The 22231-nt window shown below is 36.5% G+C and overlaps 3 protein-coding genes across 3 annotated transcripts in view; all 3 read left to right on the top strand.

The window, feature by feature from the left end:
- Positions 1 to 21624, top strand: part of LOC132106032 (zinc finger protein 883-like) — a 138242-nt gene extending 116618 nt beyond the window's left edge. Inside the window, exon 3 of the transcript XR_009424018.1 lies at positions 21265 to 21624. The gene's annotated coding sequence lies outside the window, so the exon portion shown is untranslated. The remainder of the gene's footprint in view (positions 1 to 21264) is intronic.
- LOC132106097 (zinc finger protein 665-like) lies at positions 1553 to 21209 on the top strand. Its single transcript, XM_059511726.1, has 2 exons — positions 1553 to 1748; positions 19703 to 21209. Exon 2 carries the CDS (start codon positions 19897 to 19899, stop codon positions 21190 to 21192), a length of 1296 nt encoding a protein of 431 aa, XP_059367709.1. The 5' UTR covers positions 1553 to 1748; positions 19703 to 19896; the 3' UTR covers positions 21193 to 21209.
- On the top strand, positions 7298 to 9172 carry LOC132105980 (E3 SUMO-protein ligase ZBED1-like). The gene is made up of 2 exons (XM_059511564.1): positions 7298 to 8377; positions 8613 to 9172. The coding sequence occupies exons 1-2, from the start codon at positions 7525 to 7527 to the stop codon at positions 9170 to 9172; spliced, it is 1413 nt and encodes a 470-aa protein (XP_059367547.1). The 5' UTR covers positions 7298 to 7524.
- Positions 21625 to 22231: the final 607 nt, after the last annotated feature.

Below are 22231 nucleotides of genomic sequence, written 5' to 3'. Positions count from 1 at the left end.
GTTAAGATGACAGAACAAGACGACAGTTAAGATGACAGAACAGGACGACAGTTAAGATGACAGAACAGGACGACAGTTAAGATGACAGAACAGGACGACAGTTAAGATGACAGAACAAGACGACAGTTATGACAGAACAGGACGACAGTTAAGATGACAGAACAAGACGACAGTTAAGATGACAGAACAGGACGACAGTTAAGATGACAGAACAGGACGACAGTTAAGATGACAGAACAGGACGACAGTTAAGATGACAGAACAGGACGACAGTTAAGATGACAGAACAGGACGACAGTTAAGATGACAGAACAGGACGACAGTTAATATGACTGAACAAGACGACAGTTATGACAGAACAGGACGACAGTTAAGATGACAGAACAAGACGACAGTTAAGATGACAGAACAGGACGACAGTTAAGATGACAGAACAGGACGACAGTTAAGATGACAGAACAGGACGACAGTTAAGATGACAGAACAGGACGACAGTTAAGATGACAGAACAGGACGACAGTTAAGATGACAGAACAGGACGACAGTTAAGATGACAGAACAAGACGACAGCTAGGATGACAGAACAGGACGACAGTTAAGATGACAGAACAGGACGACAGTTAAGATGACAGAACAGGACGACAGTTAAGATGACAGAACAGGACGACAGTATGGCTAGGACTACAGTTCAAGTACGGAAGACAGATCAAATCGACATAAACAAAGAACATACACATCAACATATACTATTTTTTCTAAAAAAGGAGGATCAATACAGTAAGGACGACGGAACAAATCGACATAAACAGAGAAAACACACATCAACATATACCAATTTTTCGAACAACTAGACAATGACTGTTGACAAGGACAAATGTGTAGTACAAAGCACAAAGCAGTCGACTCATTTTTGGCACAAATGGAACCCCATATATTTTGCGGCGCAAATACGGTTTAAAACTGTAAACGCGATTAAGCTATAGCGCAGTTCTGACCCTATAGGCTTGCCATACGTGTTGTCTATTCGCGTCTTCGCATTAATATGTAAATCACTCGCGCTTAACGCTTCATTCGCGTCTGGTGTGAAAGCACCATCCTCTTCTCGCCGCTTCACGTCTCCAGTCCAGCGGGTGGCGCTAAAACACATTCGTTTGTTTGACAAACACCATTAGACCTCAGAAGAAGAAGATTAGTTTCACCGCGCTCTCTGTTGTTTTGTCGTGGTGCTAGTTTAATACAAACTGTTAGAAATGTTGTTTCTGTAAGTGGAAAAATACAGTTTTTGAATCAGGTCATTAAACGCCTGTAATATTCTCATCATCACAGTCGTGACTAAGTTTTGAATCAAGCAGGAAATTCTGGAGGAATGTCAGCTGAACTGAGATCTGCTGTGAATATGGAGTTTGTTAAAGAGGAGAGTGAGGAAAACACGAGTGAAATAAAACACGAGGAACCAGAAACCTGGAGAATAAAAGAGGAACCAGAAACCTGGAGAATAAAAGAGGAACCAGAAACCTGGAGAATAAAAGAGGAACCAGAAACCTGGAGAATAAAAGAGGAACCAGAAACCTGGAAAATAAAAGAAGAGGAACCAGAAATATTGAGAATAAAACATGGGGAACCAGAAATATTGAGAATAAAACATGGGGAACCAGAAATATTAAGAATAAAACACGAGGAACTAGAAATATTGAGAATAAAACAAGATGAATCAGAAACCTGCAGAATAAAACGCGAGGAACAAGGAGGTAGGTTTTCTATTCTACAGTCATTAAAGACAAATTTGGTAGATTCACAGATCCTTTGTGTAAAGATAAGACCTTAACTATCACATTTTCTTAAATCCATGTTTCAAAGTTCTTATGGAAATGTAACTGAACTGACACTGAGGATATTTAATTAATTAGACTTTATTTTTGCGTTTTGGAATCATACAACTGTCGAATAACTTTAAAGGTTATTTTCTCAATATTTTAACTTTTTTTCACTCTCAGATTCCAGATATCTTCCAAATAGCTGTATCTCGGCCAAATATAGTCTCATCGTAACAAACTATACATCAATGGAAAGATTATTAATTCAGCTTTCAGATAATGCATACATCTCACAACACATACAGCACACAGTGCATTGTCACAACATAAATGTAAACTTGTTCATTCTAATGTCTGATCTGTAATCAGTGATTTCTGATGTGTAATTATTCAAGTTCAGTCAGATTTTATTTGTCTCAAGTGTTAATGTTTGTGTGTGTGTGTGTGTGTGTGTGTGTGTGAAAATCAAGCCAGTGACCAACCTAAACATTGTTTTTCATAAAAGCATGAATATAATACATTATTTAAATTGTTCGATTTAGGGCTGCAACTAAGGATTATTATGGCATATTAGTTGGCCGAATATTATTTTATTTTTGTTTTTTAAAAAAGCCAAATTTTATTTTTCTTTATTTTGACAAAAACCCTTTTTCAAATTCTGCCAAATGTCTTTCAAACAAACATGCCAATTTAACGCTATGAAAACATGCAGTGCGTAACAATTTATTAGACCACCTACCATAATAAAAAGAGAAAGTGAAATATTTTAGGAATCTGTCAATAAAACGGTTTAAATCTAAAAATGTTATTGTCGTTAATTTGGCAAATAACAAACTCAAACAAATAAATAGTATTTATTCACGTGATAACAAAAATTGCCTCTTATACCTTTCATAACAGCTTGTATTCTCACTATCATTGTTTAGGGATTCTTTGACTGTAATTGGGCATCTGGGAAGGAAAAAAAAAACACTATAAAGTGCTTGAGTAGGCTACTTTTTCCCGCCTTTCTTTCATAGACAACAGCAATAATTATAGCATTAGAAATAGCCTACTACTGTTACTAAAGAGCTTACACAAATTGGAGGACTAACCAATACAGAAAGCTAAAACGTGATTTTGGTAATCACCAGTACTGTTAGTTTAGAGCAGCAGTGGCACAAACCTTACATAAGTTATTTAAAACCTTATATAAATTTGTTTTAATTAAATTAAGGATTGCATATAGTGAATATACAGGTTTTAGTATACATGAGTACACTCCCTCTGAAACTTAACCAATTCATCAATTACTCTTTACTTCGAAGACATGTTAGTGTTCTTTGGAGATGTACTGTTACAACTAGCTTGCTAGATCAATTACCAAAGAAGGATGCCAAAATTATTCAGCAAAATAAGATTTTCTTATCAAAGCGATACAATTTTGTTGCAAAAATGAGTACATCCTCCTGAAAGTTACTAAATAAAAAAATGTGTAGGTTTAACGTTATTTTTGATCAACAGGTAAGTATACTGATCCAAAACTTTTAAAGACAAGTAATTTCCTTACAATTAAAAGTGTTATATAGCTCACTGAATCATACTCAGCCTTAATGCTGGCAGCAGTTGGAAACACTTGAGAGAGAACTGCTAGGAGGCTTTTTTTCTTAGCATTAAAGAGGACAATGGTAAAAGAGAAATACCAAGTTATTGTTTGTGGAAATATCAGGGGTTGTAAGAAAATATCAATACATGTATCGCAATATTTTGTTTGGCAATACTGTATCGATTCTTAAAAACGAAATATCAATATTTCGGTGATTCCACGCAGAACATAAATACAAAACCTGTGAAATCCAAGTGGAAAGGTTTGACACCTTTAATTACAATTACACTTGTAAAACAATAAAATAAAGTCGGTTCTAAAAACCCAATAGGGTTACGATTCGATTCATTGCTATATTGATCGATTAATCAATATTTAGATATTACGTGCCACTTTACATAACCAGTTTCATTTTTATTAACTCACAAATGCAACCAAAAGATATATAACATGAATGTTTAATTAAACACTTGAAAATTGTACCCTCCTTTCCAATTGGAACATTTACAACAGCACGACAAAAAATAAAAATAAATAATGGATGGGGGATTGATAAAATCAGTTAAGCTTATAATGGCAACAGTCAATAAAGCCTTCCAGTCTTTTGTGCCAACATGTGCAATAGTGCAAATAACATAAAAAGAAATAATCAGCAAAATTATGCCATTCGTTTGTGCTGATTTGTGCCGTAGAAACGAACGTTTGTGCTGGTTTGGTGTTTGAGATATTAAACATTATTTTTTTGACCGTGTGTGACGTCACTCTCCACCCCATGTCTCCCAAATCGCTTAAAACCAGCGCAGTTCGTTTGTGCTCGATTTGTGCCCGTTGTGCCGTTAAAAACACTGTATCTATTTTCCTTCCGTAGATCCAAAATATTTTCGGAGGCTGTGACGTCACTCTCCACCCCAGTTCGTCTAAATCGCACAAAACAGGTGTCATTCGTTTGTGCTCGATTTGTGCCGGTTTGTGCTGTTGAAATGAACGTCACATATATTTCTCCTTTTTAGAAATAACAAAAACAATTCTGGGCAGTGACGTCACTCTCCACCCCATGGCGTCCAAACCTCTCCAAACCGGTGTCATTCGTTTGTGCCAGATTTGTGGCGGTTTGTGCTGTTGAAATGAACGTCACATATATTTCTCCTTCTTAGAAAAAACAAAAACAATTCTGGGCAGTGACGTCACTCTCCACCCCAGTTCGTCCAAATCTCTCCAAACCGGTGTCATTCATTTGTGCTGTTAAAAGAAACCCTTCTATGACCGTTTCTTTTATATAACGAAAATAAACTTTTTACGAACAGTGACGTCACTCTCCACCACATGCAATCTAAATCGTTCCAAAACGGTGCCATTCGTTTTTGCTCAATTTGTGCTGGTTTGTGTCGTTCAAATTTACATTGTATTTATTTCCCGTCCTCAAAAATTACAAATACAAAACGTCACTCTCCATCCCCTACTGTCCAAATCCCTCCAAACCGGTGCCATTCGTTTGTGCTGGTTTGTGCCCATTTGTGCTGTTAAAATTAACATTCTATCTATATCCCCTCCTTTAGAAATAACAAATATAATTCGGGACAGAGGTGTCACTCTCCACCTCATCTAAATCGCACCGAACCTGTGTCTTTCGTTTGTGCTCGATTTGTGCCTATGAAAGAAACACTGCAACTAGATCCACTCTTAAACGTAAAAAAAACAAAATTACGACCTCCGTGAAGTTCGCCCCCCACCCAATGCAAAACATCAGCAAAATAGTCTCAATCGTTTGTGCTCCGTTTGTGCTGTAAATATTATTGTTTGTGTCGCTTTAGTTTTTTAGATATTAAAATAATAAAGGTCATTCTGAAGTCACTCAGCCCCCCACATACTCCAAATTCACCCCAAATAGACTTGTTTGTTTGTGCTTCGTTTGTGCCAGTAACATTTTCGTTTGTGCTGCTTCAGTTTTTAAAATATTAGATAATGAATGATAGACGGTGGCGTCACTCAACCCCACACATGCTCCATTTACCCAAAATCTTCTTTGTGCTTCGTTTGTGCTGGTAATATTTTCGTTTTTGCTGTTTTTTTTTTTGTTTTTTTTTTTCTAGTCAACTAGTCCCATGTTTATATTAACTGGATTAATATAATAACCTATTAAACCATCCTTTATTAAATAGGCATTTATAGCCTACTCCACGCGCACATAAAGCACTGGAAAGTAGGCCTATTGATTGACTGCGAAGGGGGAAAAGAAGACATTGTAATTATTTATTACTTATTACTATTAGAACTATAATTCTGTCTCTGTGCTAGATCATTGATGGGGAGCTGGGCAATGACCAAATTGGGTTTTATTATTATTTTTATGTGAATGATTAAATCGCTATATATATATATGTGCATTTCAAGTGTTTATGAAGAGTGTGGGAGTATTATCGCGCTTACTGTATGGTATGGAGGTGCCCGCGTAATCCCTCTGAATTTTTCCTGCGGAAATATTTTTTTTTGGATGTGTTTTCTGTCGTCTAATGCAGTCTCCGTGAATGGAGCACGTCACAACAATGAACCGGCTCGCATACAATAAATAAATCTATATAAATCTTGAAATTTCTACTATTAAACAAACCAATTCAAATAAATAAAAAAAATTTCTCTAATTAAGTGATCATATGAAAAGGTGCATTTCTCTGCATTATAACATCTATTAGGCACTAATTGCCTCTATTAGTCCATTAGTCAGCCGACACTGACTGAGAAAGCACAAGTTTAGTAGTAATAAATAATTACAATGTCTTCTTTTCCCCCTTCGCAGTCAATCAATAGGCCAACTTTCCAGTGCTTTGCGGCAAGCTTTACAGTAGGTAGACCGCCTAATTGGGCTTTACCGCCACGTGTACCGCCGCAATTCAGTCGCGTGTTAAAATCATTCGCGAAAATACCGCCAGGTGGCGCAAAGAATAACATTATGATATAACATTGTAACGTCTTTAAAAAATATTCAAACATTTACATTGAGTTAATTTTAAAACGTAAGATAGTTTTATGCTACAGTCTACTAATCAAAAATTAAAAGAAGACCTTTACACAAAGGATCATATGCATGCTATTGTTATTATATATACATATATACTTCCGGGGCGGCAGTGGCTCAGTAGGTTGTCTACAAACCGGAAGGTTGATGGTTCAATCCCCGGCTCCACCTGACCAAGTGACGAGGTGTCCTTGAGCAAGACATCTAACCCCAGCTGCTCCCAACGAGCTGGATGGCGCCTTGAATGGCTGACACCGCAATCGTTGTATGAATGAGTGTGTGAATGGGTGAATGTGAGGCAACTTGTAAAGCACTTTGGATGGCCATGTGGTCTGTTGAAGGCGCTATATAAATGCAGTCCATTTACCATTAAACAGTAAATAAATATAAGGCCCATGTATGTATGTATGTGTCTGTGTGTGTGTGTGTGTATATATATGTGTGTGTGTATATATATATATATATATATATATATATATATATATATATATATATATATATATATATATATATGGGTCATTGACGGATAAGACTTTTTAATAGGCCAATTTTAAAATACCAAAAATATGGATATGTTTGCCCATTTTCTAAACATTTGGAATGTAGTGTACACATGCCTTTATAAAGAAAAGTAAATAAATTGACATTTTAGTGTTTTTACACTTAAGTTAATAATACATAGCTTTAAAAAAAGTCATCTGGGGCGACCGTAATATATCTCAAAATTCACATTTTTATGTATCATTAAGACTAGTTGAACTCATATCATCAGTAAGTAGATAAACTGATGAAGAAAGATAACTTTAGTGCCCTTTCAAGTTTATTCTATAATACCAGAGTCTCCCTCATAATCCAGTTACAATACTAGGGCTGTGCGATATATCGAAATATCGCAAATTTGCATATCGCGATATGCATATCGTAATGATTTGCGATAAATGAAAAAAAGTAATACAAAGCTATATAGTTTTACGACACAGATCATCTGACACGCGGACGTTAGTTGTGTGTGTGCGTGCGCATAGCGCCCGCGTGCTCACTGCTCTGACGTCTGACCATCAACAAACCAGCACGCAGTGAATGACGCGCTCATAGCAAACTAATATGATAAAATGAGCCAGCCTGAGACATCCACAGCTGCTGCCAACGATTTAGTGCCAAAACGAAGAAGCACCTCAAAGATATGGCAGTTTTTTGGATTTAAAAGAGATGACCACATGCAGACTGAAGTTAAATGTAAAACATGTAAATCTCGTGTAGCAACGAAAACGGGAAACACTTCAAATCTGTTCAGTCACCTCAAAGCAAAGCACAACGATTTGTATCAGCTATGCTCGGCAGAAAAATCTTCAAGCTCAGGTGAATCAACCCTCGTTCACCAACCCAAGCAACAATCCATATCATCAAGCTTCGAAAGCATAACACCATATCCTGTAAGTTCCCGCCGTCATAGTGAGATAACCAAGGCCATTACACGCTATCTGGCAAAGGATATGGTTCCGATCGCCACAGTCGGGAAACCAGGGTTTTTGCACCTGATGTATACCATCGACAAACGGTACAACATTCCCTCTCGAACCTATTTTTCACGCATTGCTATCCCCCAAATGTACGAGCATACTCGCGACCGTGTCATGTTGGAACTGAGAGATGTCGAACATTTTGCATGTACAACGGACGTCTGGTCCAGTAGGACAACAGAGCCGTACATTAGTTTAACGGTTCACTTTATTGACAAAGCCTTTAAGATGAGAAGTCTGTGCTTACAGACAGCATATTTCCCCAGTGAACACAGTGGGGAAAACATAGCGCTGGGACTGCGAGAGGCTTTGTCTGGTTGGAATTTGAATGAGGCGCGTCTAGTGTGTTTTACCACGGACAACGCAACCAATATGATCAAAGCGGCGGAAATAAATGGTTGGCCCCGACTACAGTGCTTCGGGCACAGACTGCACCTTGCTATTGGTAAGTCTTACTTTTTTATATCAGAATATTTAATTAGTTATCTTAACATATAATAACTTCATTAAACACATTTTATTGTATACTGTCACAGATATTTTAGTGTTGATGATATTTAAATTAATAAAGAATTATACGTTAAATTATAGATGTAAGATTTATTCAAATTAATGTTTAAAAAATATGAAACCATAACTTAATTAAAACGATTGAAACTATTTTATTTCTATTTATCCAGAAAATGCTGTCAAAGGTGACACACGCATCAGTCGTGCTCTAGGAGTGTGCAAAAAGCTAGTGGGACATTTTTCCCATAGCTGGAAAAAGAAAGAAGCGCTAAAGAAAGCACAGAGAGAGCTTAACCTGCCAGAACATGGTCTCATCACAGAGTGCCCTACACGATGGGGCACTAAGCAACAAATTATGGAAAGGATCCTGGAACAGCAGAGGGCTCTGTCACAAGTTCTCTCTGAAAATCGGAGTACAAGACATCTGGTTCCATCTTGGCAGGACATTGAGGTCCTTGAGTCTGTAAACAAGGCATTGAAGCCACTTCAAGATTTTACAGATGCTTTGTCTGGGGAAGAATACGTGAGCATTTCCTTTCTACTTCCAGTTCTTCGTTTACTGAACACACAAACCCTTGCTGCTGACGAGGAAGACACAGAGCTGACATGCTCAATTAAAACCAAAGTGCTGGGCTACATAGAGGCAAAATATGAGAATCCTGCAACCCAAACTCTCTTGAACATTGCCACTTTTTTAGATCCAAGGTTCAAAAAAAGACTACATTCCTAAGGAACAACTGGAAGAAATTAGTGTAAGGAAAAAATCAGAAATGAAGGTAAGAATATTTTATATAGCAAGAATGATTTGAACTCATTAATAAAATATGGAGGTACTAATCATTATTTTCCTTTTCTTTTATTTCTAGGAGGCACAACCTGCTGTTGCCATATCATCATCAGTGGGTGCTGCTGTGTCAGGTGCTAAGGCTGAGCCATGTCAAAGTGCCACAGCCACAAGTACAAAGAGGATGAAGAAGTCTTTAGGAAGCCTCTTACAGACCTCAGTCACATCTCCCTCTGAATCCTCTGACCATGCAACCATTGAAGCAGAATTTAACAGCTACATTCTGATCCCCAAAATCCACAATGAGCAGGACCCTTTGGCATGGTGGGGAATTCACAAGGTAAATTTCCCCCACTTAAGCAAGCTGGCAGAAAAATATCTTTGTGTGCCTGCCACTAGCACACCATCTGAAAGACTTTTCAGCACATCAGGCAATGTAGTTACATGTCAGCGTGCATCCCTGAAACCAAGCAAAGTGGACATGCTGGTTTTCTTGTCCAAAAATCTTTAACAATTTTAGCATGAATGCTAAAATCTGACTTGGCAAAAACAAAACAAAAAGAGCTAAGAAGTAACTCCACTGTTTCTCAAGTGTTTTTGTTTACTTGAATGTTCATGTTTTCAGGTTGATGTAGGCCTAACTATATAGTGGAGCAAAGTATTAGTGATATTTTTATTTTCTGTTTGTTTACATTGTTAAAATGTAATTTTAACATTTAAATGTAATGTTAAAATGTAATTTGTGTTAATGCAACATAAAAAAACTGCTGTTGTTCACTTTCAAAAGTTGTAGTGATTTCTTTCCCCTAAATAATTTGAAATTTTGGTTATATAATTTCTCTTAATACAATTTTAATTGATTTTAGAAAAATAAATATCGTATCGCATATCGAATATCGCATTATTTAGCAAGATATCGCATATCGCATTTTTCTTCAATATCGCACAGCCCTATACAATACCCTTTTTTTTAGTTTAAAAGCAAAAAAACTGAATTAGCATTTATACAGATATTGTTACAGAGATGTTTTTCAAAATAAAGGTCCCAAAATTGTGGTTTGTTGATGGTCGCCCTGGATGATATGGATAGAATCAACTTAATTCGGACAACATTCGTTTGTATATCATGATAGAAATATATGTGCAAATGCTTTATAGTTTTGTCAATGGATGTAAAACATGTTTGAAATAGGGCTGGGATAAATGATTATTTTTTTAACTATTAATCTAGCGATTATTTTTTCGATGCATCGATTAATCTAACGATTAATTTTTCCCAGACCGATTCGATTACGATTATCTCCCCATTAATTGACTACTAACAAATTGTTGATTTACATATCTGAATGAAAAAAAACATGAATTCCTTAACATTGCAATATATGTTTATTGCTCTTAAAATTACAAAATAATAGACTGACTAAGAATGCATTACTTTGCACTTGTATAGAGATAGCATTCAATAAAACCTTGAAGCCTTGAAAACACATAGCTTACTGAAACAAGCTAACTGAACACACAGGGCCTAGCTTACTGAAAAAAAGTTCTTCTTTCAGATGAAAATAACAACTTGATGTCTAGCATTCAATAAAAAAGGTCACCCAAAATACTTGTTTAGAGCAATTGAAAGAATACAGTAACCAATGTAAACTTGAGGGCTTTAAGTGCTTTTCCAAAAAAAAAAAAAAAATTAACAGTGGGAGCCAGCAGCCTGTCATGGAGAAAAAAAAATCTCCGAATGCTCCACGTGAAACTTTGGCGTTCCGCCCTTTTTCTATCGTGTCTAATGATTTTGGTTAATTTGCACGAGGGAGGGAGAGAGAGAGAGAGCAAGACATCGCTTGTGTGGATTTGAAGACTGTGAGTGCGCGAGCGCGCGTGAAACTTTGGTGTTTTTCTAATGTGTTTAATGATTTTGGTTAATATGCACGAGGGAGAGAGAGAGCAAGCAAGCAAGAAGCGCTCGTGTTGTTTGAAGACTGCGCGTGCGCAGCCGGGGCTCTCTCTCGTAAGCGCCCTGTCTGGCGCAGCACAGTCATTCTATTCTACATCACTCACCGATCACATAAGGCTTTGACAGCCGCCAAAAAAAAAATCAATGCAGAAAAACCCCGGGATTGGTTATATAACGTTTGACAGAATGTTGTTCCGGCCATCGTGTATATTCAGCGCACATAAGGTAAACGTTTTGCAAACGTTTTTTAGAGAAATAAAAACAGGTCGACGAATCGATGCACATATTTTGTGTCGACGTATTTTTTGCGTCGACGTCATCGATGACCTCGACGCGTTGTCCCAGCCCTAGTTTGAGATTATGCCAACTAGGAAAAGGGATATATTTAAGTTGATTTAAACTGTTTTTAAACCAGTTGTCCTAACAAAAGTCAAGGCTGGACGGTCGCCCCATATGATGTTTTAACACTTCGGATAGCAGAAAAATGATGAAAAACTTAAAAATTTGGAGAAGTTAGAGTGGCTTAGTAGGTGAAGAAGGTATAACAAGTAGATTAGAAATTTTCATGTATTTTTTAGTTTTTTCTGCAAAATAAAATTAACCCGGACAGAAAAAGGGGGCGTCATGTCATTGACCCATATACTCCTAAATGTTTTCATTTCATTTTCATTTCGGTTCATTCTTGGTTTAAAAAATATCTTCAGGTTCCATATGCAGAGCGAAATGGGAACGGTCCAGCATTTAGCAATAATTATTATTAACTCTTTTTATTCTTGATTTTTTTCAAACTACTAACACTTTGCATTTTTGAATTATGCCTTGTGTGACCAAAAATTGAGTATTTTCTGTTTCTGCTTTTTGATCGCGCTAGGGTCTCGTGCACATATTCACTGGAAACAGCAGTCATTCACCAGACATTCAGCTTTAGCAGCGATCCACTTACTCCACATATTGTTAATTATGATTTTTTTCCATCGATACTGAAACACTCGTGTACAAAAAAGCCTATTTTACCTCACGAATTATACATAAGCTTCAAATGGGCAACATCACGAATATGGAAACTGATTTCTCCCGAGTGAGAGAATGAGAAAGCCCAACCTTACCTTATGCTTAGCTTTAAATTATTATTTTTTGTTTGTTTATAGCTAAGCATATATTATTATATACTGCAATTATATTTATCCATTAGAATTCTATATTTTTAATTCTTGTTTTATGATATATTTGTTAAATTTAAAGGATTTGTTGTAAAGTGAAGGGAATTAAATGTATCCTGTTTGTACATGATAACATTATTAGGTAATAAAATGCAATTTATACATGAATTATATATAAAAAAAAACATGCAGCAAACGAAAATAGGTGATTAATACATTAAAATGAAACCTATACACGACTCATATTTTTTTTCTCTCACAAACTTAATTTTATTTTTTAGCATGTTTAAAAATAAATAAAGAAAGAAAACATGCAGCAAATGAAAAAAGGCGAATAATCCGTTAAAATTTGTTACTCTGGGTTAACAGTAATTATAAGTATTATATACTTGAGAGTAGGGGTGTGGACGGAAAGTCGAGCATTCGAATATTCGTTCTGCTCTAATTATTCGATAAATAAAAATGATATTCGAATTTTGCAAAAAAAAAAAAAGTTCACAATAAAACCTAATTTGGTCACTTTCTGTGATTCTCCACGGCATATTTGAAGATGTATGCAAGCAAAAAATAATTAATGGATGAATAAGACAAGAAAACATTTGTTTATTAATAAATAATTAAAATGTCTCATTTTTCACAATTATTAGGCTACTTCTGCATGTACTTTGTGGCAAACTTAATGCATGTGCTTGAGCGTGGAATATATTAAGATTTGATGATGTAAATTTATTATAAACCTCTGATTAGTTGAATATAACAAATGAACGACTAGAACTAGAAAAATCTTACGTGGGGACAGACCATTTAAACAACAGTCCTGGTTCAGCAACTTTGAAAGCCTCATAAGACACTGTCCATATGAAAGAGCAATTCACACCTTTATCTCGACCCCCAAAAGCCACACATAACTAACCCCAAAAACCCAACCCCCTCCAGCTGAACAGAATTCGGTCTGTGTTTTGGCTCTGAGGAACGGTGTGTTATTCGGCTGAAACATGCCTGCACTCAGCAGCACTACTCTTTGTGTTCATTATATTCTCGCAGCCCATATGATTATTTTCACAAGACCATAATGATAATAACAAATCATCAATTAATAATTAATAATTATTTTACGAAAATCATTGTTATTTGTGATCGTGGATGTTAGCGGAAGGCTTTAAGACCAAGCGGAATCCTCTGTTCCGGCCTCACAGCGCGCGGATCTCCGCTCAGTGATGCAGCTTCACTGTCTGCAGTTTGACTTTACTGAATCAGATTGAGGAGAATAAAACTTTTTGATCATGAGCCCAACATTTAGCAAGCAGGAAAACATTCATTCTAACTAAAGGAAGACGTATTTTATTGAGCTAATTTCAAAGTTTCTGAACCGGTTTAGGACTGTTGTTTAAATGGTCTGTCCCCACGTAAGATTTTTCTAGTTCTAGTCGTTCATTTGTTATATTCAACTAATCAGAGGTTTATATTAAATTTACATAATCAAATCTTAATATATTCCACGCTCAAGCACATGCATTAAGTTTGCCACAAAGTACATGCAGAAGTAGCCTAATAATTGTGAAAAATGAGACATTTTAATTATTTATTAATAAACAAATGTTTTCTTGTCTGCTGCAAGATGAAATTCACAGTGCTGGCTCTCTCCGACAGAGAAATGCAACATTCACAGATTGTTGAATGTTGAATATTAATGCGCCCTGTCATTAATCCGAAATTTTTGCACAAATACTTGCATTTGAATATTAATTCACATTTTGCATTACAAACATATTTTACACCCCTGCATTTAAATGCAGCTGCATTTTTTTTCATTAAATAATATGAAAGCAAGTAGGGAGCTTTACTGTTGGCATGACACAGGACTGATGGTAGCGCTCACCTTTTCTTCTCCGGACAAGCCTTTTTCCAGATGCCCCAAACAATCGGAAAGGGGCTTCGTCGGAGAATATGACTTTGCCCCAGTCCTCAGCAGTCCATTCTCTATACTTTCTGCAGAAGATCAATCTGTCCCTGATGTTTTTTTTGGAGAGAAGTGGCTTCTTTGCTGCCCTTCTTGACACCAGGCCATCTTCCAAAAGTCTTGGCCTCACTGTGCATGCAGATGCGCTCACACCTGCCTGCTGCCATTCCTGAGCAAGCTCTGCACTGGTGGCACTCCGATCCCGCAGCTGAATCCTCTTTAGGAGACAATCCTGGCGCTTGCTGGACTTTCTTGGACTCCCTGAAGCCTTCTTTACAAGAATTGAACCTCTTTCCTTGAAGTTCCTGATGATCCTATAAATTGTTGATTTAGGTGCAATCTTAGTAGCCACAATATCCTTGCCTGTGAAGCCATTTTTATGCAACGCAATGATGGCTGCATGCGTTTCTTTGCAGGTCACCATGGTTAACAATGGAAGAACAATGATTTCAAGCATCACCCTCCTTTTAACATGTCAAGTCTGCCATTCTAACCCTATCAGCCTGACATAATGATCTCCAGCCTTGTGCTCCTCAACATTCTCACCTGAGTTAACAAGGCGATTACTGAAATGATCTCAGCAGGTCCTTTAACCCTTTGAAGTCGATTAACGCGGATACGCGTTTTGAGTCATTTTCTCCTGATAACCCCGAGAAGAACTTAAATTACACTTTCAGTTTTAATCGTACAGATAAGAGCAATACATCAATCGAATCTGTAAAGGGTCTACTTTTTTTTGGATACAGATATAATAACAACAAAACTTTGTGCACTTATAAAATAAAGATAACAAACAAGGTGTGCTGTCTGCAGCCTTTGTCTGCGCTGATCTTTATTTACAAAAGACGTCATTAAAATGAACTGTAACTCCGTGAATACTCAACAGAGAGACATGAGAGAGATATCTATAGAAAGCTTGACATGTCTACTTTTAAAATTAACAAGTGTCGCCGAAAACAGATTTTCTGTGATAAAGAAATCCATATGAAAACAACGCAATGTCTGTTTTTCATGTCTCCCTTCATTATATCTAATGTGACCACGCCCCCGCGCTGAACGCGCTATTCAGATTCAAACTTAAGCGCGCGGCTTGAATACACCCATAACAGAAGAAAAAGCAGCGAGACTGTTCTTCACGTTTTTATTTTACTGTTTGCTTCGTGATGAGAGGAATAAGACATAATTCACCCCAAAAAGATGTCATGTGGTTGAGGATTTGTGAAATGGATTTCCTCAGAAAAAAAAGAATGAAGCACTTTATTCAGCAGAGATCATAAACATGAGTAAGTCTCTTTTTATTTATTTATATACTTGTACTAGTTTTCACATAACCTGTAAGCATTTTACTAGTTAGACTTTTTCCAAACTATAATTCCGGACTAAATATATAATCAAGTGAAACATTATGAAGTTTCAATAACAATATACTATACTATACCATTCAAAAGCTTGATGTAAATAATATAAATGTAACAAATAAATAACTGTAGGCTAACAAATGTAAAATCAATGCTGTTCTTTCAATTTATTCCCCCTAAAAAACCTAAAAAATATTCTCAGCTCTTTTCAACATTAATAATAATAATAATGATAATAATAACAACAATAAATGTTTTTTTGTAGAAAATAAGATTGTTAAAAGGATTTCTGAAGGATTGTGTGACTGGAGTATTGATGCCAAAAAATTTGTTTGAAAGTCAGCTTTGATTGTTCCTGATAAACTGTTTAACTGCTCCCCCAAGTGGATATTAAAGTATGTTGTGGGATAATTAAATATATTCTAAATAAACTACAAACATAAAATTATGTAGATTTATTTTGTTCTCACATTCTTTCTTGTAACTCTTCCCTCTCAGTGTCACAGATGACTGAATGGCTCATTATGCAGCTCATTATGCAGGCCTTTGTCTTCTCAGGTGTAAATCACAATGATATTCATGATAGTTGACGCCTACTCGCATATGACTTTTACCAACAAAAAGTGTCTTAGAAAATGTTTACTCACAGAAAACAATATATTGATTTACAAGATGATTTTCACATAATTTAGAAAGAAAAATTCTAGGCTACAAGCTACAGTTCTCAAAAATCCCGGGAACCAATGTTCTGTGTTTTTTTGCCTTTTTCAAGTGTTTTAACATTTTTAGTTTTTCCCTTACCACGCATAATATTTTTTTTCTCAAAAACACAATCATGTACATGCATGCATTTTACATATTATTATAGCCCAGTTTGTGCTGTTTACAGTGAGATTAGACTTTACCCATTCAGATATTGATACGAAACTGAAAAAAGCACAAATGTCAGGGCATGACAAAACTTCTCCAGGCCCCAAAAATACCCTTAGACTCCAGAGGGTTAATGACAGCAATGAAATGCAGTGGAAAGGTTTTTTTGGGATTAAGTTAATTTTCATGGCAAAGAAGGACTATGCAATTTATCTGATCACTCTTCATAACATTCTGGAGTATATGCAAATAACTATTATAAAAACTTAAGCAGCAACTTTTCCAATTTCCAATATTTATGTAATTCTCAAAACTTTTGGCCACGACTGTACATAATGAATTGTATAGTGAGCATTTTCATCGAAACGTTTATCTTTCTGTGGCTCTAATAAAGTCTGTATGTTTCATTTATAGAGCTAAAATATAGATCGCTCTTTCCGTTTGCTCCGTTTTTTAAACACTGAACATCAAACTTATCTATGCCTCATTGTTCATTCTTGAAGTCAACTTGTGTCCATTTGGTGAATAAATAAACAGTTTTAGAGCGCTGCTGGAGTTGAACCCGACATGTCCGGAGTGAGTGTGATACCGGTGAGTCCTGCAAGACTCAGCGCTGCTCTTTTATTTTGATTAGATAATTATTAAGTGTTCAATAACATAGGCAGTTTAAGTGTGAGAGTAAACATTGTGCTGGGATGAATGTAGGGCCCTATAGTTTCCCGCGATGCAGAAAACATGAACGGAATCGCAGAATCCATTCATAAAAACAGAAGTCACAGTTTAGCGCTCTTAACTTCGTGAGCATCTGACCATTTGATTTGAGCAAAAGCTGTAAAGGTAATCACGGAAACCCATCAAAATAAAAGTCCGGTTTTGAAGTCTATTGTTCCGTAGGATGTACATAGACTACTACTACTACTAATACTAAAATGAATCAAACAATATTTTTTAAGGAAGAATCACACAAAATTTATTCCATGTTTTAATTTGAATAGTAAATCCCCTTTGTTTGCCAAAAATTATGTTTACTTAATTTTCAGTAATTAAAAGACTAACAAAATTTAATGTTTCATGCCTTGATTTGATAACAACAAAACAGCACTGTTCAGAGAAACCTTTTACTGTGAGGGGAAACTGCACCCCAGCCAAACTGAATGGTGTTTGGATATGAAAATTTATTACGCGCGCTTTCCTCTCAATAATGAAATTAACAACAACAACAAAAAACAATCACAGCAGTGATCACAAAATTTTCATTTTGGGGTGGAGTATCTATCCCTTTAAAGACTTGTCTTATCCCTTTAAACCATTGCCTTATTAATATTGCATCACTGTATAAAGTACTATTTTTTACATACACTAACAATGAAAAAAAAAACATTGTGCTTCTGTAAAATAAAGAACTAAAGCCCCTTTCACACTGCGATTCCGGCAAATACACGGGTAATGTGTCCCGGCAATTGTTCCTGGGTCGCTAGATTTTGCACTTTCACACTGACAGTGATAAACCCGGAATATGTGCGTGCTTTCACACACAACCCGTAAAGGTACCATAATGACACGTGACATCGGGGTGTGACGTGTAATGCATGAGTCGAAAACTTTAGGCACGTTATACTTTCACTGGAGCTAGCGAACGAACCCAGCGTCAGTGCGGAAACTAACTGATCTCTGCTTCATTACAGTTTGCACATATTTTTTCATGACGAACGTTGATCTTCCTTCAAAACACCTGGTAAAAGAGTCGTGCGATAACGTGTGACATCACTACGACATGGTATTAGATCTGGCTTTTGTTCACACAGCGCTCGTTCCGGGACTGAACCCGGCAATGTTACTAGGTACCCGACCCTGATCAGTCCCAGAATCAATTCCGGGACGTGTTTGCTTTCACACAGAAGGCGACCCGGCAATGTTTCAGCAATTTGCCGGGTCCGACGTGCAGGTTGAAAGGGGCTTAAGTGTATTGAAAGAGTGCATTCCTTGTATGTACACATGTACTGCAGATTATATATATTTAACATAATATAATATTTAGTATTTTCACATCTAGGTGGAAAAAAAATATAATTGTACTACTGTCTATTCAGAATATTTGAAAAGAAACCAAGCATAGTAGATTCGTTTTTTATTGTCGTTTTTTTTTTTTGTTCCCTGGTTGAACACTGTGACAAGAGATTGAGGTGAGAGCGAGCACGTGGCTGCAGCAATGGCGCTGTCTATATTAGGGCTTCATTAGTTAACATCAGTTAATTCATTAGTTAGCACAAACGGCCAAAGAAAAATTAATCTGAACATTCATTAATCTTATTTATTTCAATATTTAATATCACGTAAGTAAAATCGAAAGTTGCAACTGTGTTATTTAATGAGCTATCATGAACTAAGACTTTCACAATGAACAATAGCTACATTTGCTAAGTTATTCATCTTTGTAAATGTTAATGCATTAACTGTGTTCCTGTAGCTCAATTGGTAGAGCTTTGCGCTACCAAGCGCGAGGTTGGGGGTTCGATTCCCCGGGAATATGATAGGTAAAAATTTATAGCCTGAATGCACTGTAAGTTGCTTTGGATAAAAGCGTCTGCTAAATGCATAAATTTAATTTTAATTTAATTTAACTAAGGTTAAATAATGAGGTCTTATTGTAAAGTGATACCTTTCTTTATAGTTCTTTTGCACTATATATTAATTTTATTTAAATGCTTAATGTTATTTTTGTTATAAGAAAAAAGTTATATAATCTTGTTATACTATATTATGCCGTATACCAATTAATCGAATGAGTAAAATTTGATACCGGCATATCCCTAGATAGATAGATAGGCCTATATCTGTGTATATAAAATATTTAAATATAAAACAAAATTAATAAAGATCTGCCACCGCCACAGCCCTAGTAAAATGTTTATATTTCTTGTTTTAAACAGCTCAAAGACCTTGGGGTCATATTGACCCCAAAGAACAACGATGTGTCAAAATCTGTAAAGGGCATTCAAAAAAATAACATTGTGTGAATTTTATGTTTACAGAGTTGTCCCCGTTAAATCTGAAACCAAAAAAAGTCAATTGTGTATTTACAGACGCTAAACATCGAATGGGGTCACTTTTATGTACACTTTTCTCAGCTTGTAACAAATGAACAAAAATAAATAATTTTTACTTTTATTTCAGAGTTCATTGAAGAGAAAGAGGAGAATGAAGAATCAAGTGAAGTTGAGGAGAAAAATCTGGTAAAAACTGGAGGAAAACCTTTGAGTTGCTCTCAAACCAAACAGAAAGATCTAAAGAAAAAAAGAGTCAAGAAATCTTTCACCTGCACTCAGTGTGGAAAGAGTTTCACACACAAAGCAAGTTTTGAGCGTCACATGAGAGTTCATACTGTAGAGAAACCTTTCACTTGTGATCAGTGCGGGAAGAGTTTCAAACAATCAGCAAACCTTAAGAGACACATGAAGATCCACACTGGAGAGAAACCGTATACATGTGATCAATGCGGTGAAATGTTTTTATGGGCTTCACTTCTTAAGAAACACTATAAATTTCATTCAAAGGAGAAACCACATTCATGTAATTTGTGTGGTAAGAGTTTTTGGAATCTACAAAGTTTGAAAGTACATCAGAAAATACATACTAGTGTGAGAGAGCACATGTGCTTTGAGTGTGAAAAGACTTTTAGTTCAGCGAGCAATTTAAAACAGCACGAGAGGATCCACACTGGAGAGAAACCTTATAAGTGTTCACACTGTGACCAGAGATTTAATCATTCACCACATCTGAAAACACATGAGAGTATCCACTCTGGAGAGAAACCTTATAAGTGTTCACAATGTGACAAGAGATTCAGTTGTTTACCATATCTGAAAACACATGAGAGGATCCACACTGGAGAGAAACCTTATAAGTGTTCACAATGTGACAAGAGATTCAGTCTTTTACGATATCTGAAAACACATGAGAGGATCCACAATGGAGAGAAACCTTATAAGTGTTCACACTGTGACCAGAGATTTAATCAATCAACACATCTGAAAACGCATGAGAGGATCCACACTGGAGAGAAACCTTATAAGTGTTCACAATGTGACAAGAGATTCAGTCTTTTACGATATCTGAAAACACACGAGAGGATCCACAATGGAGAGAAACCTTATAAGTGTTCACACTGTGAACAGAGATTTAATCAATCAACACATCTGAAAACACATGAGAGGATCCACAATGGAGAGAAACCTTATAAGTGTTCACACTGTGACCAGAGTTTTAATCAATCAACACATCTGAAAACACATGAGAGGACCCACACTGGAGAGAAACCTTATAAGTGTTCACAGTGTGACAAGAGATTTAATCAGTTGCCAAGTCTGAAAAAACATGAGAACATCCACAATGGAGAGAAACCTTATAAATGTTCACACTGTGACAAGAGATTCAGTCATTCTTCATGTGTGAAATCACATGAAAGGATCCATAATGGAGTGAAACCTTATAAGTGTTCACACTGTGACAAGAGATTCAGTCATTCGGCAAATCTGAAAACACATGAGAGGATCCACACTGGAGAGAAACCTTATAAGTGTTCACACTGTGACAAGAGATTCAGTCATTCAACACATCTGAAAAGACATGAGAGGAGGATCCACACTGGAGAGAAACCGTATTAACACACTGTACGTGGGAAGTGGTTCATTCAGTCATCTGTTATGCACAGTTATACAAAAAACAATCACAGTAAGGTCCCGTCCACATGGAGACATGTTTAGCTGTATATGTAAATATTTTGTATGGTATATGTGTTTCGTCCAGGCGGATCCGGCATTTTTGTAGAGTGAAATCACAATTTTTTTTTTAAACTGGTTCCCAGAGTGGCTGAATCAAAAAACTACACCTTTGCGTTTTCGTGTGTACAGTATTTTATGAAATAATGTCATGGAAGATTATGTGACCCTTCAGCAGCAATGCACACATAGTCCTTTGGTCTGCTCACTTTGTCAGAAATTATATATATCCTGTCAGTATATAGTGAACAACTAGCCACGGTCAAGGCTGTTCGGGAAAGACAGATTGAACAATCACCAATAAAGAAAAAATTAAAACATTCTGCCATTTACTGAGGAACTGGATGCGGCTAAAGCTAACGGTATTAAGCTAGTGCTCAAAGAGCAACAAAGTGCTCTCGATTCAGTTGTGTCTTCGACTGTATGAGAAGCAATAGACTCTGTACTAACTCTAGCACTCTGCGATCTACATTTTGGAAATACAAACAACAAACAATTCTGTGAAAGAGCTGAGAGGAGAGGTTGAAAAGCTAGCCAACGCAGCAGACACGTGACCGGGTCGATTGCGTTCAAGCAGCTGCATGTGAGGATAGGAGAACGGTCACAAAGAAATATTAAATAAAGAAATCAAGAATTAAGAAATCAATTGGAACAACTCGCCGAAAAATTACGGACATTGAAGATAGGAGCAGCTGAAATAACATATGACTGGTGGGGTTGCCAAAAGGGGCTGAGGGCTCAGATGCAGAGGGCTTCCTCAGAGCAAATATTTCCAAGTAGATCCCCTCACTGAAAGGCCATGACATCATGATTGACCAGGCACATTGCGTGCATCACGGAAGGAAAAACTCAGTTTGGCAATGTATTTTCATCTTCCTTGTACTAAGATGGCATGACAGGTCGGCGATCCTGAAAGGTGCTCGGC

This window comes from Carassius carassius, chromosome 26 (assembly GCF_963082965.1).
Source record: "Carassius carassius chromosome 26, fCarCar2.1, whole genome shotgun sequence".
Lineage (NCBI taxonomy): Eukaryota > Metazoa > Chordata > Actinopteri > Cypriniformes > Cyprinidae > Carassius > Carassius carassius.
Note: the sequence above shows the minus strand (reverse complement) of the source record. Positions and strands in the feature narration are given on the sequence as shown.

Coding starts and splice junctions, on each gene's coding strand:
- LOC132105980 (XM_059511564.1), top strand. CDS start 7,525: ATGAGCCAGCCTGAGACATCCACAGCTGCTGCCAACGATTTAGTGCCA. Junction 8,378..8,612: donor CAGACTGCACCTTGCTATTG/GTAAGTCTTACT, acceptor CTATTTATCCAG/AAAATGCTGTCAAAGGTGAC.
- LOC132106097 (XM_059511726.1), top strand. CDS start 19,897: ATGAGAGTTCATACTGTAGAGAAACCTTTCACTTGTGATCAGTGCGGG.